This window comes from Barbus barbus, assembly GCF_936440315.1.
Source record: "Barbus barbus genome assembly, chromosome: 25".
NCBI classification, from domain to species: Eukaryota; Metazoa; Chordata; class Actinopteri; order Cypriniformes; family Cyprinidae; genus Barbus; species Barbus barbus.
This window is the reverse complement of record NC_136753.1, coordinates 3,845,149-3,860,485: the sequence shown is the minus strand read 5'-3', so window position 1 is coordinate 3,860,485 and position 15,337 is coordinate 3,845,149. Positions and strand designations below refer to the sequence as shown.

Genomic DNA, 15,337 nt, shown 5'->3' with positions numbered 1-15,337 from the left:
TTTCTTCGACCAAATCTCAGTTGGGCCGCTCGTCTGCTGCTATCCAGCCCAGCGGAGGCCTGGTGCGCATCGGAAATTGTTCTCACAAAGCCATGTGAATAGGAAATGGGAACGCTTCTTTCACTTCTTGTGGTGTGACACTAATTTGCTTCCCCTTGCACTTCCAAGGCAATTAGCTTTGAAGCTTTTCAGAAGCTATTCTAGCCCAAGTCGATAGCTAGCGTGGAGAATAAGAATTTAAGCAGGTCCACTGGGGGAGGCTAGATAAACATATCAACAGAAGGAGGAGAAACCAGAGAGAGAAAAAAAAACAGTGGAAGGGGGGGGCAAAAGAAATATAATTACTCCAACTGCTCGCCTGTATGCTTGGCCTTCATTACTGGGCATCAGTTTCATGCTAAATTCACTTCCTAGCAATTTGCCTCGGAGCCAAAGCACAAGCACCAGACAGTGTAAACAAAAACTCTATTGACGACTTGGGCAAAACGCCACTGCCGAAAAAACATGGTGAACGAGGAGAGAAAGCTAAACGAGAACTCTACAATGTGTTCGGCCCATACCAACTTGTGGTCTGTCTTCTGAATAACAGTCACTGGAAACCAAGGTCACAAAAAAGTGTTGACAGTATTTTGTTTGTAATGACCAGAACCACATGGAATCTGTGCATGAAGAAAAATCCACAGATTTCCACATCCATATGTCATATTTCATATCCCTTCCATGGACAGTTTCTTTAAAAAAATTGGTAACACTTTACTATAAGGTTCAGTTCTTTAGGTTTAGTTAATGCATTAGATGGAATAACAATATTTCAGCTGAACGGTAGCACTTCAAGGACCAATTCTCACTATTAACTAGCATGCATATTTCTATACTGGCTGTTTATTAATAATTATAAAGCACATATTAATGCCGTATTCTGCATGACCATATTCTAGATCCCTTAATCTTAACCTAAATTTAACTACCGTATACTAACTATTAATAAGCAGCAAATTAGGAGCTTATTGAGGCAAAAGTCACAGTTAACATTTGGTTAATTGTGAGAATTGGACCTTTAAATAAAGTGACCAAATAAAAAAAAAAAAAACATGATTGGTAACACTTTAGAATAGGGAGCACTTATTCACTATTAACTACAACTTTACCCTCAATAAATTTATAATTTGCTGCTTATTAATAGTTAGTAAGGTAGTTGTTAAGTTTAGGTATTGGGTAGGATTAGGGATGTAGAATAAGTCATTAATATGTGCTTAATTACTTCTAATAAATGGCTAATATTCTAGTAGTATGCATGCTAATAAGCAACTAGTAAAGAGACCCTAAAATAAAGTGTTACCACAAGAATTAATAATGAACACTGGTATATTACCGTCAATCTAGATGAGTAAATACTGTAAAAACTGAATTGTTCTAGATACCTAATCCACTAATTTTACCAAACGGGAATTTATTGTAAAGCATCAAAAAATACATTGTCTAAACTGATTAAAGCTTATATACCAGTAAGAGTGTCGTACTATCAGCACATTTGACCATATTTTAATTCATTTACACAAAATCTGGGCCTGCTGAAGACTGTTTCTGTGCTTTAGCATTTGTGAGCATTTGCAAGAAGCTGTGTAGCAATGTACCAAGATACATAACGATAAAATTATGCAATAATTGTTATAAAAAATAACAATTGTACTAAATAAATCTACTTAATATGTCAGTGGGGTATCACAGGCTCTTAAAAGTGTACAATGTACTTTGCAACTGGATATTACAATCACATGTAGAGTTAATGTGACTTAAAAAAAGACTCTAGGAAGGAAAAATTGAGACTTGCTTATGTTTCCTTTTTTCAGAAGTTCCACATGAGACAGAGAGAGAGAGAAAAAAACTTGCTAAACAATATTCTTAAAAGTTCAAGAATTTAATATCAACACAAACATTAAAAATTATCGTCAAAAGCGTCATATATTCTGACAGTATGTCAATTTTTTTTTCTCTTTTCTCGCTCTGTAAGATTAACCAGCGAGCAATGATGTTGCTTGATGACCATAAATACATGGTAGATGAAGCTAATATTAAATATTCCCATAAAATAAATGTAGCGTTTGAAGACGAGGCAGTCCGGCGAGGAACAAAACAAGCCACAAATATGCACGAATTTAAAACATTTATTGCAGTAGCGGTATACCTGTAGAGCAGTAACAAGGAGTAACTGTTTAAATATCTATGATGGCAAACGTCCCCACAACCAACAAACATACTGCTGAAAGCAACTCACACCACTCTTGTCTCTTTTCATATAGTTTTTGATACCCTTTTTTTTGTACTTTAAATATTGTGATCCAACATAAAGGTGCTGTACAAAATGAATGAGCTCACTGCGTTACGAATCAATAATCGTCAACCGAATGAAAAGAAGGTGAAACTAAGTCATTTAAAAGCTAGTTCGTCTTGTTAAGCATGCGGTTTCTTGTTAAGCATGTGGCTGCCATGCCATGTGACAAAAAGGGAAAAAGAACGGCCCAAACATTTAAAGGAAAAACAGAAATGGAACCAAAATCTCAGTCCTTGAAAGATGCACATGCGCTTTTGATTCGCATCCTCTCCAGTTTGGACAGTGTATTTTTTTATTTATTAATTTCTTTTTTCTCTGGAGCATATTGGCGCCTGACAAACATTTACTGTGTTTGGCATTCCGAGACGAGGGGCTGCTGTGATTGTTCTCGTAAAAACCTGTAGTTCGGTACGATATGTTGGATATGTCATGAATGCACAGACATGAAAACTACACTCACTTCTTCTGCATGTCAAAAAAACGTGGGCATACACGATATATTATGAAAGAAAAAAGGACTCAGTTTTCAAAGTTTGCAAATACTACTCTCAATTAAAGCACGAGTTCGATTAAATGTACAAGAATGGCATTTGAAATTAGATGTCGAGAGTTTACAAATATATTGCTGTTGAATTGAAACAACCTTCTTCTTTTTTGAGGAAAAGACATCAAGCTTTCCATTTCAGTAAGTAGAAATTGAGCATTTACATCAATAATACAAAATAGCTTTAAAAAAAATACGTTTGCCAGGTTCATTGACTCAGTAAATGCAAAAATGGGGCAATTGTGTAATGTCATGACCGACTGACATTATCATCCCGGATTCGTTCGTTAAATCTCCACCAGAGGGGGTGTGGGTATGTGTTTGCATCTGCGTGTGTGTGTGTGTGTGTGTGTTTGCTTTACAGATCCAGACTGTGGTCCTCTGTTCCAGAAGACAATGACGTTAATGACAAAAGGCCGATAAAAACAACGCGTCCTGTACGATAAATGATAAAAGACAGCTGTCATGTTCACTGATCTATTCCATGTGATTATTGTTACAAGTACATAAAATCGATTAGTATTAAGTCCTATTTACAAACACTTCAACGATGACAGACTAAACGATTTCCACTAACAGTGTTATTAGCACAACGCTTTCTCGATTTGTAAATTCCATTTTCTCAGATGGTGTAGATTAATATAGTCCCAAAACAGCTCAAAAACAACCACGTCACAATATATGTATATATTGGTCAGCTGTTACATTGTTTTTTTTTTGTTTTTGTTTTTTTTTCTTTTTTTTAAATAACCGTGATACATAGAGCACAGCCCTGTTTTGTTCATCTTGAACGTTTGTTTGCAGTCTCTGTTCAAGACGAAGTATACGGTGATTCCTTTTAATGTGAATTTGCAGCAAACCATGGGAGTTTAAGGGCAGCTATGGATTTGCACGAGAAGATCTCCGCAGACGTGCCGTCGGCGAGTCGGATTCGCATAGTATACTGTCCTGCATAAGCGATAAAGTCTAAGGTCTACTCCATACACGTAACTATCACACCGCATTAGCATCGATCTAAGAAAAGGAGGGAAAAAAAGAGGAATGGACTAAAGCTTTCAAAAGTTGCTGGGATGATCCGGACACAAAACGAACCCAAAAAACACCTTTAAAGCTGCTGTTCTTTAGGACTGTCGGGACCAGAGATGGGCTGGTAAGATTTCAGGCTGGCCAATGGGATGTCGGCCATGTGACCACCGCCGCCGCTGCCAAAATGTCCCTCCGAGCTCCCGAAGGTCTTCCTGTCCCCAAACTGCTCCTGGCTTCCACGCTCACCCTTCCAGCTGCGGGTCAGGGTGTGGCCGTTCAGCAGTCTCTCTTTAGCCCACTCCTTTTGGTTGTTGAAAGAGGAAACGGGGGACTTGGGTGAGGGGTACGAGCTCAGGCTCGGCGGCATCCAACAGTTGTCGGAGTGGCCCAACACCAGACACTCTTGGGTGCACATCTCTGTGGCTTCCACTAAGCCTCTTGGTCCTAGAGGTCCATCTGAGGACACAAAGAGAACATAATTACTTAGAATCGTCTGTCATGTTTACAACTTTCAGAGTATAGACCTGTGACACAGACTGAACAAATATATGTAAAAATATACAAAATATAGTTAAGCCTTGCATCACCATCTAAGTTCCACAAAACATTTCATTTTTTACTTATTTTGTTTTGTTTTATTGTTACCCTTCGCATTCACATTGAAAATTCACATTGAAAGCAGTGATGTGAAGTGTCAAAGCAAATTGAAGTTATTAATTTTCAATGTGAGTTTGCAGATGATGATGATGGTGATGATTATGATGATTATCATTGTTGTTTATTATTATTATTATTATTATTACTATTATTATTATTATTATTTTGCAATAATTAATGCAATTTGTTCAAAGGTAACACTTTTTACATTTTAAATTGTCATTCTCTTCCCAACCAGCTCAAAACAGACTGCATTAGAGGGAAATGAAAATTAGTATAATCATTACTAATAAATACTACAATAATTAAAAATCCAATAAACCAAACAATCAATGTATAAAATAAAAGAATTGCTGTCATTGTCACTCTCATGGAACTTGCAGTTGTATACTCTGAATTAAGATAACTATGCATATATTTGACTTTGAATACAGTGGGCGGAAAAAAAGAAAACACACATTCCACCCACATCGGAACATAAAGTGCATTGTGGGAATCGATGTGGTATCATCGGCTCAACTGCATTGTCAAACATGATCAAGAAGATAATGAAGATAATACTCAGGGAGGCATTTAGTATTTACACCATGCCCATCTGTGTATATATTTAATCCTTCTTGGACAGAACAAAGTTGAAATAATAACTATTATAGTCCCCACAATGTTATATGAAAAGAAACAGCAACTTCAATAAAGCTTCATTAAAGTTGTATGCAACGCTGCATGTTATTTATAGCAAGTTCTTGCAAACAAATGTCTCATGCTGAGAGACAACAGTCAAAGAAAGGAAAAGGCAATAAATCATGTGTACAGATTTACATCAGAAGTAGTGTGCCAAATATTACAGTTATCCTACCTCAGTATATTATTAATTTCATTATTATCATTATTATTAGTTTTATTATTAATGTTGCTGTTACTAATATTATTTATTACTAATATAATTTATTAATAGCATCGTTAATCATTAAATTAATCACCATTGATTTTATGTAACAACATCAATATTATTATTATTATTTTAATAAATTAATTGCATGCTATTAATTCACTGAATTTATTTTAAAAAAATTATAATAAATAAAAAAATTAAAATAAAAAATAACTGCTGAGAAAAGTGCCCAAATAGAGATGCTTGTATTATTTTGAAAGACGAGAAAGTTATTGACAAAATATGCTCTTATAAGTATTGTAAAATACTGTAAAATATTGTTTGGTCCTTTCCAAATCACTGACTATAAGCTGATAACTGCATTTTCAGGTGGAACAGACAATTTCACTGTGTTGTTGGGCAAAACATCTGGTCATGCTGAATGGTTTTAAAATGTCCCTCTCCATGTTAAAAGCAAACGTGTGCTCTTGTTTTTTTTCTAGCATTTGACTAGACTGTGTCTTGCTCTGTTATCACAGACCACTCGCTACACTGTTCTCAGTCCAGCTTAAAAGCTTCGCGCTCCCCACCAGCTGCTGAGTGATAAAAAATGGGCCCAAAGTTGATTTGAAAGCAGCTTGAATTGCTAAATATAAAGTGTGAGATTAACTCGAGCACCTCATCTCTCCACAGAAGAGCTCTGGTTCAGATGTGTTTAGCGACACACTGAATATCCTTTCATTTCCTTATGTCACTCACATCTGTCACACCAACAATCAAACAAAAAGCTTCCCGAATACAAACCAACACGTCGTTATGACCTGCATTCAGGCAAAACACGTTCATAATGCTGTAATATAATACGGTTCTGTTGAAAACACACTTTCATTTTAACACCACTCTGCGAATCCCGGACACAAGGCATCTATTATTCATACGCTCTGTGTAATGCAGCGCTAGGGTTTCAATTCTGCCTCTAATTTTCACTGTAACAAATAACATTTCTAACATTTCCTACAATGAACAAAGGGCTTTGAAAAATACGTCGTAAAAGGAGATCAGAGATCGATGATTTGTGTTTGCGAGAAACGTATAAAGCGTATATGAAAGACAGCCACATGCTGTAGCCGGACGGAGCCGATGAACTAATAAATGGGGAAAAGATGAGCATCTGATGAGGAAAAACAAGCCAAAGCTCCATGTCTCTACATAATTGGTGTGATAAGGCATAAGCGACTGCCAGAGTTACCGCAGGAAATGGAAGAATCACTGAAGCATGAGATATTTATGGCACCACTTTAAAATACATTGAGACAAAGGACAGATGACTAATAGCATGATCAACATAATCAGAACACAGCGAGATGCAACACAAAACAACTCTTTTTTTCTTGGAAGACATGCCAGCATTCTCAATGGTTGTTGCTCTTGTTATTTCATTTAAGTATCAATCAAAGTTGGGTTCTCTTGGGCAAGGATTGAAATCAAAAGCAAATAAATCGAACTGAGATTGTTTCAGTGTTTGTTTCTATCAGTGGTGGAGAGTAAGAACATATTTTTACTTGTTTCTGTTTTTAAATACATCTTTCAAGTATCCGTACTTTATCAGACTATTATTATTTTGATGATCATTGTCCTAAAAGCATAACACACTCCTTATCTCAGTGAATTCTCTCAAAGTGTCTCATGGCGTGACTGAGGCGTGAGAAGTAAGTTACTAAAGCCGAATTTTAGGATTTATTATTGTAAATTCAAATCACATTTATGTTGCTACTGTGATTTATTTATAACCTAAATCTACTGTAAAAAAGCCACTGTATGAAATTCGTCAATGCAAATTCAGTGCATGCCCACATTTGTGTATCACCCTCTCAAGATATAAAATTAAATATAACAAAAATAACACAAATTAATGCATATGCATCTTCCCACTATTGAAGAAGCTTGAACTAGTATGTTTGCATAACATATTTCTAAAATTGTATATATTTTGCCCTCTGTGATATCTATTTATTTGTTTATGTATTGTATGACAACCCCTCTAACCCAAATATTTTGAGAAGTAAGAATCTATAAAACATATAAATAAAATTATTAAATCTTAAAGAATATAAATTAAAATTATAAAATTCATCAATCAGTACTTTTTACTTTTAATACTTAAGGACATTAAAAATCAATTTTTTGTACGTCTATATGAGTAGACGGCAACATGTGAGCATCGTTCCTGTTATTTATGAGTCTCTGAAGCAGCAAATTATTCACAAATGAAACCGCACTAGTCAGGATGGTTTTGTGAAGTGCTAACTGAAAATATCTGAATGATTTGCTCTTGAACTTCTTACATGAACTCTTATAAACACACCAAGGAGAGCTAGAGTGAATGTCAACACTTTCTGTTCCTCACAATAATCATATTGAAATGTCTATAAATATACTGTATTGCCTAGTTGTTGTGATCGATTTTCATTTTTGGATGAACTATTTTAGCTTTTAGTAGTTCCTTTCAAAATATTGATCCATCCACATCTGCAGAAGAATACAGATATTTATGGATCCAAACATCATGAAAGCCATGCACTCAGTGCCATTTTTATTTTATTTTTTAATGGAAATAGAGCTAAAGAAGCAATTCTCCATGATCAACCATTCTCTGGAGTTAATCTATTCCTAACATGTCGGCTCCATTCCTCTCGTCATCAGACTAATAACATGGTCCATTTGGTGCTTCAGCGTCCCATAAACCAGCGTTAGACTCGGCCCTCATCCCTCATCAGGCCTAAAGCTCCATATCTGCTCCCGAACGAGAGGCCAGAATCTATATTTCCATCACTCTGGCATGTTTGTGTGAGTGTACGCAATGCAAATAACGGCACAAAGTCTGATTTACATCCATAATGTGTGATAAAAATGTGGAATAATGCAGCAACGATCACATCAGCAACAAATAATAATGAATCCACTATGCGCGCTGATGTTCAGAGATTTTTGTCACTTTTTTTTTTCACAAGGCGCACTGTATGCTCGTACCATTTATAGAAGCCAGCCCTATTTCCACGTGAATTTAAATATTTATCCCTGGAGGGAGACCTGTCACTCCGTCTGTTATGAAGAGAAAATAAACTAACTGAAGAAAAGAGCAGCCTCCTCGCATTCAGACATATGTGTTTATTACAACATGATGGCGATGTTGAAAGAGTTTGTTATTTTTAGGTTGCCACTCTGTAATTTTCAGGCTCCTGTAGGCATTCGGCATTTCTAATCTTCCAGATGGAGTCAAAATGGTTTAATTATTGCTGCTACCTCCTCTGAACGGATTGAGGAAACGGTCGTGGTGCTGGTTTCAAATTTCTGTTGTATTAATGCAGTGCCACCAGAGCTCTTGTCTCTATGAGAAATGGAATATGCAGGTGTGATCATTGAATATTCTATATTAATAATTACAATATTTAATGTAAAATTAAATTTCTTAATGCCAACTCAGAATCTCAAGTCAAGTCAACAAATTAGTAAGCAAGTAAATATTATAAGAAATACTCTTATGCTCACCAAGGTTGCACATATCAAAAATCCAGTAAAAACAGTAATTATGTGAAATATTATCACAATTTTAAATACATGTGTCCTACACTGATATAAGTATGTAATTTATTCCTGTATTGCAAAGCTGCACAATTTTCAGCATCATTGTTCCAGTCTTCAGAAATCATTCTAATATGTTAATTTACTGCTCAATAATAAGTTTGCTTCTCAATAAAAAAAAATAAAAATGAAATTTATTTGGAAAAAAAGGGAATCCTTTGGCACGTTATTAATGTCATTAATTACAGTCATTTTGATCAATGTAATGCAAACTTCTTGCAAAATAAAAACAAACCCTGCAGAAATCATTCTAATATGCAGTACATTTTCTGAAGAAAACTTTATTATTATTAATAATAATAATAATAAGAAGAAGAAGAAGAAGAATATGAACACTAGTTGTTCAGATGATTAGTGGAAACCACAATACTTTTTTTCAGGTCACTCCAATAAAAAATGTAAAAGAAAAACAAAAAGAAAAAATGAATGAATGAATGAATGAATGAATGAATAAATAAAAGGCATTTATTTAAAATATAAATCATCATTCATGTGTTTAATGTGATTTTTGATGTGATTAATGCACACTTACTAAATGATATTAACTTTGAGCATAAACAAATAAATACATTTTCCCCCATTTAAATGTATTCAAAACCATCAAAATCCTTTTTGATGACACGCTACAAAACATCTTCTCTAAAGACCCTCCTGAATAAAACTACTGCTTTATGACAGTTCAGTTCCAATGCCACGAAACAGATCCAGCAAACCTTTGTTCATTTTAACTGCCTGGAAACATATAAACACGACTATATTTCTTGGCAGAATTATAAAACCTCTACACCCTGACTCCCAGTAATTGCATGGAGCCAGCCAATCAGATTGGAGCTTACCAATTTGGAAAAGGCAATTTAGTGTACAATATGCATTAGAAAGTACACTGATGATCTGTGAGTCCTTGCTTTCCCCTTCCCCACAAACCGTCTGCATGTCGCTGAGCTAGACACAGTCCATCCCTATCACTCCTCTAATGGTCTCTGAGGAGGCATAGGAGCATGGCATTATGGGACTGACATGAGGAATCATGAGGGATGAATTAGAGACTGAGTCACGGTGACAGGAAAATGAATTTCACAAATGAGATTGGAAAGAGAGAGGGCGCTGAGAACAAGAGCAGAGTGTGTGTGTGTGTGTGTGTGTGTGTGTGAGAGAGAGAGTGAGAGAGAGAGAGAGAGAGTCTCTGTTTGAACTTGCCCCACATTTCCCCCTCTAACACTGTATTATGTGTGTGAGAGCTTTCAAACCACAGTAACTTTATGGTGAATTTGAGACGATTTTCAGATTTTTGACAGACAACCCTTGTGCACCACAGGAAATGGAGAACGGTAGAGAAAGGGAGGAAACACACACTTCACAGAAGAAAACAATTTCACCCTCAAACTCCACCGATGAAATGCATTTCCTTTATTTAAAAACACTCCTGTTTTGAGTTTCATGTCAAGCACCTGAGGTTACTCAGCTGGTCTGCATATAAAGTGCTGTACTCAGTGACCATAATTATACCAAAAAATAGAGAAAGGATTTTTACATTTGCTGAAGGAAATGTGAGTGGTGCTTGCCACTGCAAAAATCACCGACAGGAAGCTATTGAATGTTGTGTGTGATTGTTGAGATGCTCTGAATGTTTTTTTTTTGGTAAGTTGCTTTGGTAGGATGTTTTGGTTGTTTGTCCACTCCATGTCTTAATGATATTGCTAAATGGTTTCTAGAATGAGTGCTTTTGTATTTTGTTATGAGTGGTTACTAGGGACTTCTGAGTGAATACCTGATATTCATGTTGAGATATGGTTGGATGTTGTGGTGATAGCTGCTGTGATGTTGTGGTTTGCTCAGGTTTCTGTGTGAATACCTGATATTCATGTTTAGATATGGTCGCTAGGGCTTTGTTAAAGCGTTGCTAAGTGGTTTCATATTGGTTCTGTCTGTTTTATTATCCGAATTTCATAAATTCTTGTGATTAGGAGTAGTTTAAATACTAAGTATAAAGTAAGAGTAACAGTACGAGTAACACAATGGAATTACAAAAACGACATTTACCAGGAAATGTGTCACATATTCAGTTCAACCTGGGAAATGTTAGGTCACCACGGTGATATCAATTTTACCCCTGCCTCTTCAATCAATGCATTTCAAACCTATTTTCCAGCTTCCTCTGTTTTAATGATATCATTTCAATCGCAGAGTGAGATTGATCATGTCGAATGGCCCTCTGCTCCAGCCATGTTAACTAAATTACTCATGCTCTTTTCTCTTCTCATTTTGTCCCTTCATTTGTGATTTCCATTCCGCTGACAGGGTTGCATCTTTCATTAACATGCAAATTGGTGCTCCACGAGACCTGTCTCAAACAGACGCCCGATATCCACCGTGCATCGACCTGCCATGTGGACCTGCTGTGTTGGGCTGGACGAAACAAATATGAGGTGGTCCAGCTGAGATGGATCCAAGGCAATGTGGATATTTGGGATAACTGGACATTCTCTGCTCTGTTATCGATTTAAAGGCATTTAAGTCGACATGAAATCACAATTGACCCTATTTACTTGTGTCCATTCACTTCCATTGCTGGAAATTCCAATGCTGAAAGTGAAAATGCAAACAAAGGATCTAAATGTCGCATTATGAATGAATGAATGATGCATTCATTATATACTACTGCACTATAAGGTTGGAAATAATATAGCAGTTTTAAAGCTTTGTGTGCCAGAAGTTAGAAGCATGTAGGAGACCATTTCATGCCATCTTCAAATGAGCACCATCTTTGCACACATTCAGAACCAAAAATGGAATATATTTCAAAGAAATGCCAACAGCTCTCCTGTTCATGTGCCATGCTGTTTTCTCCATGAATCTGAAAATAATTAGCCCTTTTTTTCCAACTGATTTCTGATCTGTGAAATCTGAAATTTGAGAAGAGGCAAATGGGAAAAGTTTTTTTTTTTTTTTTTTTTTTTTTTTTACGGACCCATGGACATGGATTAAAAATTGTCACAATCAAAGGATCCTGCTGTATTACTCCTTTTCCGCAGTGTGTGACGTCAAGGTTAAGGCATCCAAGGTGAACACAATCAGAAGCCAGAGGAAGCAACGCTCCAGCAACACTTTGATTAAAAAGGAAACATAGAAGCGGAGCTATGTCATTAGGAAATATATTATTTCCTTTGTTCTGGACGTCGTTTCTTTTTTCCCCTCCAAAATATCATGTTTACAAATAAGTGGAGTGACTGATGCTGTCTTTCATGAATAACAATCGCTCTGAGACGTAGCGACTTACCGACAGTCAACTCTATCGCTCTTGTGGAAAACAAGAGGTATAAAAAAAACCTTGAAACGCTTACTGTTGTTCAGTATATCAGCTTGGTTCAATCTTCCCATTATATGACTTTTTCAGTTGATTAAGAAAATTAGCTGTGCTGCGTAGTCTTTTTCGTCAAATGTGCCAGGCAATTCAGGCTGCGATACAATAGCGCATACAGGAAGCTTAGGGAATATCATGCCACCTGTTTTTCATGGCGTCTGACATCTCCCTATTCATAAAGATGTGTTCGTTCACTCGCATGTCTCTTGTAATGAAAAGAGAAGTCAAATAACAACAATTAAACAGTTGCAGGCTATTTTCGTCAATAAGTTATTATTGGTAAATTTGAGATCTGTAAGAGAATCATCTAATCTAACTGTTAACAGAAGTATTATCTGACTTCAGAAAGGTAATACACTAAAATTAGCCTGTCTTGCCATTGTTTTTTTTCCCCCTTTAAAGGGATAGTTCTTCCTAAAATTAAAATGTCATTGTAATGTTTTTCCAAACTATTAATTATTTTTTTCTGTTAAACTCAAAAAAAGGTATTTTGAAGAATGTTGGTAACCAAACAGTTGATGGTAGCCATCGACTTCCATAGTATTCTTGTTCATTACCAAGGAAGTCAATGGATGTCAACAATCAACAGTCTTCAAACTAAGAATGTTGGTAACCAAACAAACAGTTGATGGTAGCCATTGCCTTCCATGTTATTTTTGTTCCATAAAGTCAATGGCTGCCGTTGGCTGTTTGGTTGCCAACATTTTTCAAACTAAACATGTTGGTAACCAGAGAAATGTTGGTAGCCATTGACTTTCATAGTATTGTTGTTCCATACAATAGAAGTCAATGGCTGCAGTCAACTGTTTGTTAGCCAAAACTCTTTGTGTTCAACAGAAGAAAGAATATCATACATGTTTGTAACAAACACAGTCATTGATTATCACTGAGACATTTTTGGCTTTGGCTAGTAAGAAGCTATCTAGCAATCACCCAGCACACTGAAGCAATGTCACAAAAACAGCCTAAAAAACACAGAATCCGCATAACGTCCTAGCAATAACGAAAACACCCAAAAATCAAATTCCATTGTTTACGGTTATTTGTTGAAACTGCTCTCGTTCTCTTATCCTTGACGGGCTCCGTCACAGTCTCCAGCCTCCATCGCTATGACACCCTGTCGTCTAGGCGCTTGGTTGCCGTGACGCCATGCCCTAGTTTGGGCTGCTTTGGCTTGCTGTTTGGCCTCTCTGTTTGACCTCCAGTCAGTCTGATGACTGCACCTGTCACACCAGCATCAGCATGGCACCCCTCAACCAGCACATGTCACCTTGTGCGATAATCAAAGGCTGGGCTGCAGGATGCTGGACAGAGATCAAAGTGTGTTGGTGTGTGTACGGCCATCTTTGTAACGAGAGGGAGGGAATGCTGTTCTCTTTCAGAAACACAACGTCTTTTTTATGAGAACACACACATACACACAGGTCAATGACGTGACAGCAGTTCATTCAAATACATTCAAATAGATTAAAATGTAATTCAGTAAATCTTTGAAGATGACCATGTTTTCAATTTCAAAATTAAAGTACATTTTGATTGATTGATTAATATGTCAAGGTGGAGTACCGCTCTAGAAATTGTAATTAAACAAACAAAGACTCAAACCAAAAGTGTGAAATTATATAAAATACAACTTCATGAGGTAGTTCGACACATTAAATTAATACCTTTTCAATAATGCTTTTAAAAAGGAAATTTCAAAGCAGTTTTAAATGATCAAATGTTGTTGAAATTTGGAAAACTTTTCTCTGCCACTTACAGCTAAGCTTAAAAAGGATCACTCAAAATGAAAATTCTGTCATTTATTTAGTCTCAAGTTGGGCTGGTAAGAATGCTGGTAAACAAACAGTTATGGTAGCCTCTTTTTTTCCATACTAGGGAATTCAGTGGCTACCATAAACTGTTTGGTTACCAACATTCTTCCAAACATCTTATTTTGTGTTCAACAGCTGAAAGAAATTCATCCATGTTTGAAATGGCATAAGGGTGAGTAAATTATGACATCATTTTTGTTTTTGGGTGAAATATCACAAACATGTGGGAAGCTGTTATCATATCACAATAAAATCATAAAACAGATAATGACATCACCACAATGAACCCAATGACTGTGTCTTAGGCTGATGATACACGGAGCAAGTTTTTGAGCAATGATACCAGGCAACTTTGGGCAGTGCAGCCATCAATGGGCAACCAGACAGAGGGCCCACGACTGATCTAAAATATCCAGATAGAAATTTGTTACCCATTCTCAATGGAAAAGTGCCCAAGAAATATTGCTCAAAAAAGTTTCCTGGCAAAATTGCTCAAAAAGTTGCCACGTGTATCATCAGCCTTAAGGTCTACACATCCTGTAAAAATGTCAGATATTCTTTGACCTAAGATTATTTTAGGTTTTACATGTCAAATGGTATGACCCCTCAAAACTTAAAGAGAAAAAAAAAAGAAAAAAAAAAGATCTTATTTCCATTATCTCAGACTTAACCATTCAAAATATCTTTATTAAGAAAGCACAGAATTAATGAAACCTCTGTCCAGAAGTCTACAGGCATGGGCTCCACTGACTTCATCCAGCACCTGAGTCTCTCATTGTCTCTTGTGATAATTATAGAGATGTCACTGACATTGTTGCAGTAATTGCTTATGTGTGAACTGATTATTGCTTTGGTAAATGAACGGTTAGATGGATCATTTCAGCTGATGATTCCAGATGGATTATTGCATGAATAACTCGCTAACAAAAGAATTTCACAAGGCTACGAAAATATTAATGTGGGAGCTCATGCTAATGTATTTTTTTTTTCTTCCTAGTTTTCGAGACCTTGTCCTAATTTTTTTTCGTGTGAAAGGGGAAAATAGAACCAAATGAACTAAAACCAAATAAAAAAGAAAACAAAAATCTAT

General features: G+C 36.2%; 1 protein-coding gene across 1 annotated transcript in view; it reads right to left on the bottom strand.

Annotated features, from left to right (window-relative positions):
- Positions 1–3,620: 3,620 nt before the first annotated feature.
- pcdh9 (protocadherin 9) overlaps positions 3,621–15,337 on the bottom strand; it is a gene marked incomplete at its 3' end in the record, with an annotated part of 255,621 nt that continues 243,904 nt past the window's right edge. The window contains exon 5 of the mRNA XM_079377356.1: positions 3,621–4,358. Coding sequence (XP_079233482.1) covers positions 3,982–4,358 — 377 coding nt within the window. The remainder of the gene's footprint in view (positions 4,359–15,337) is intronic.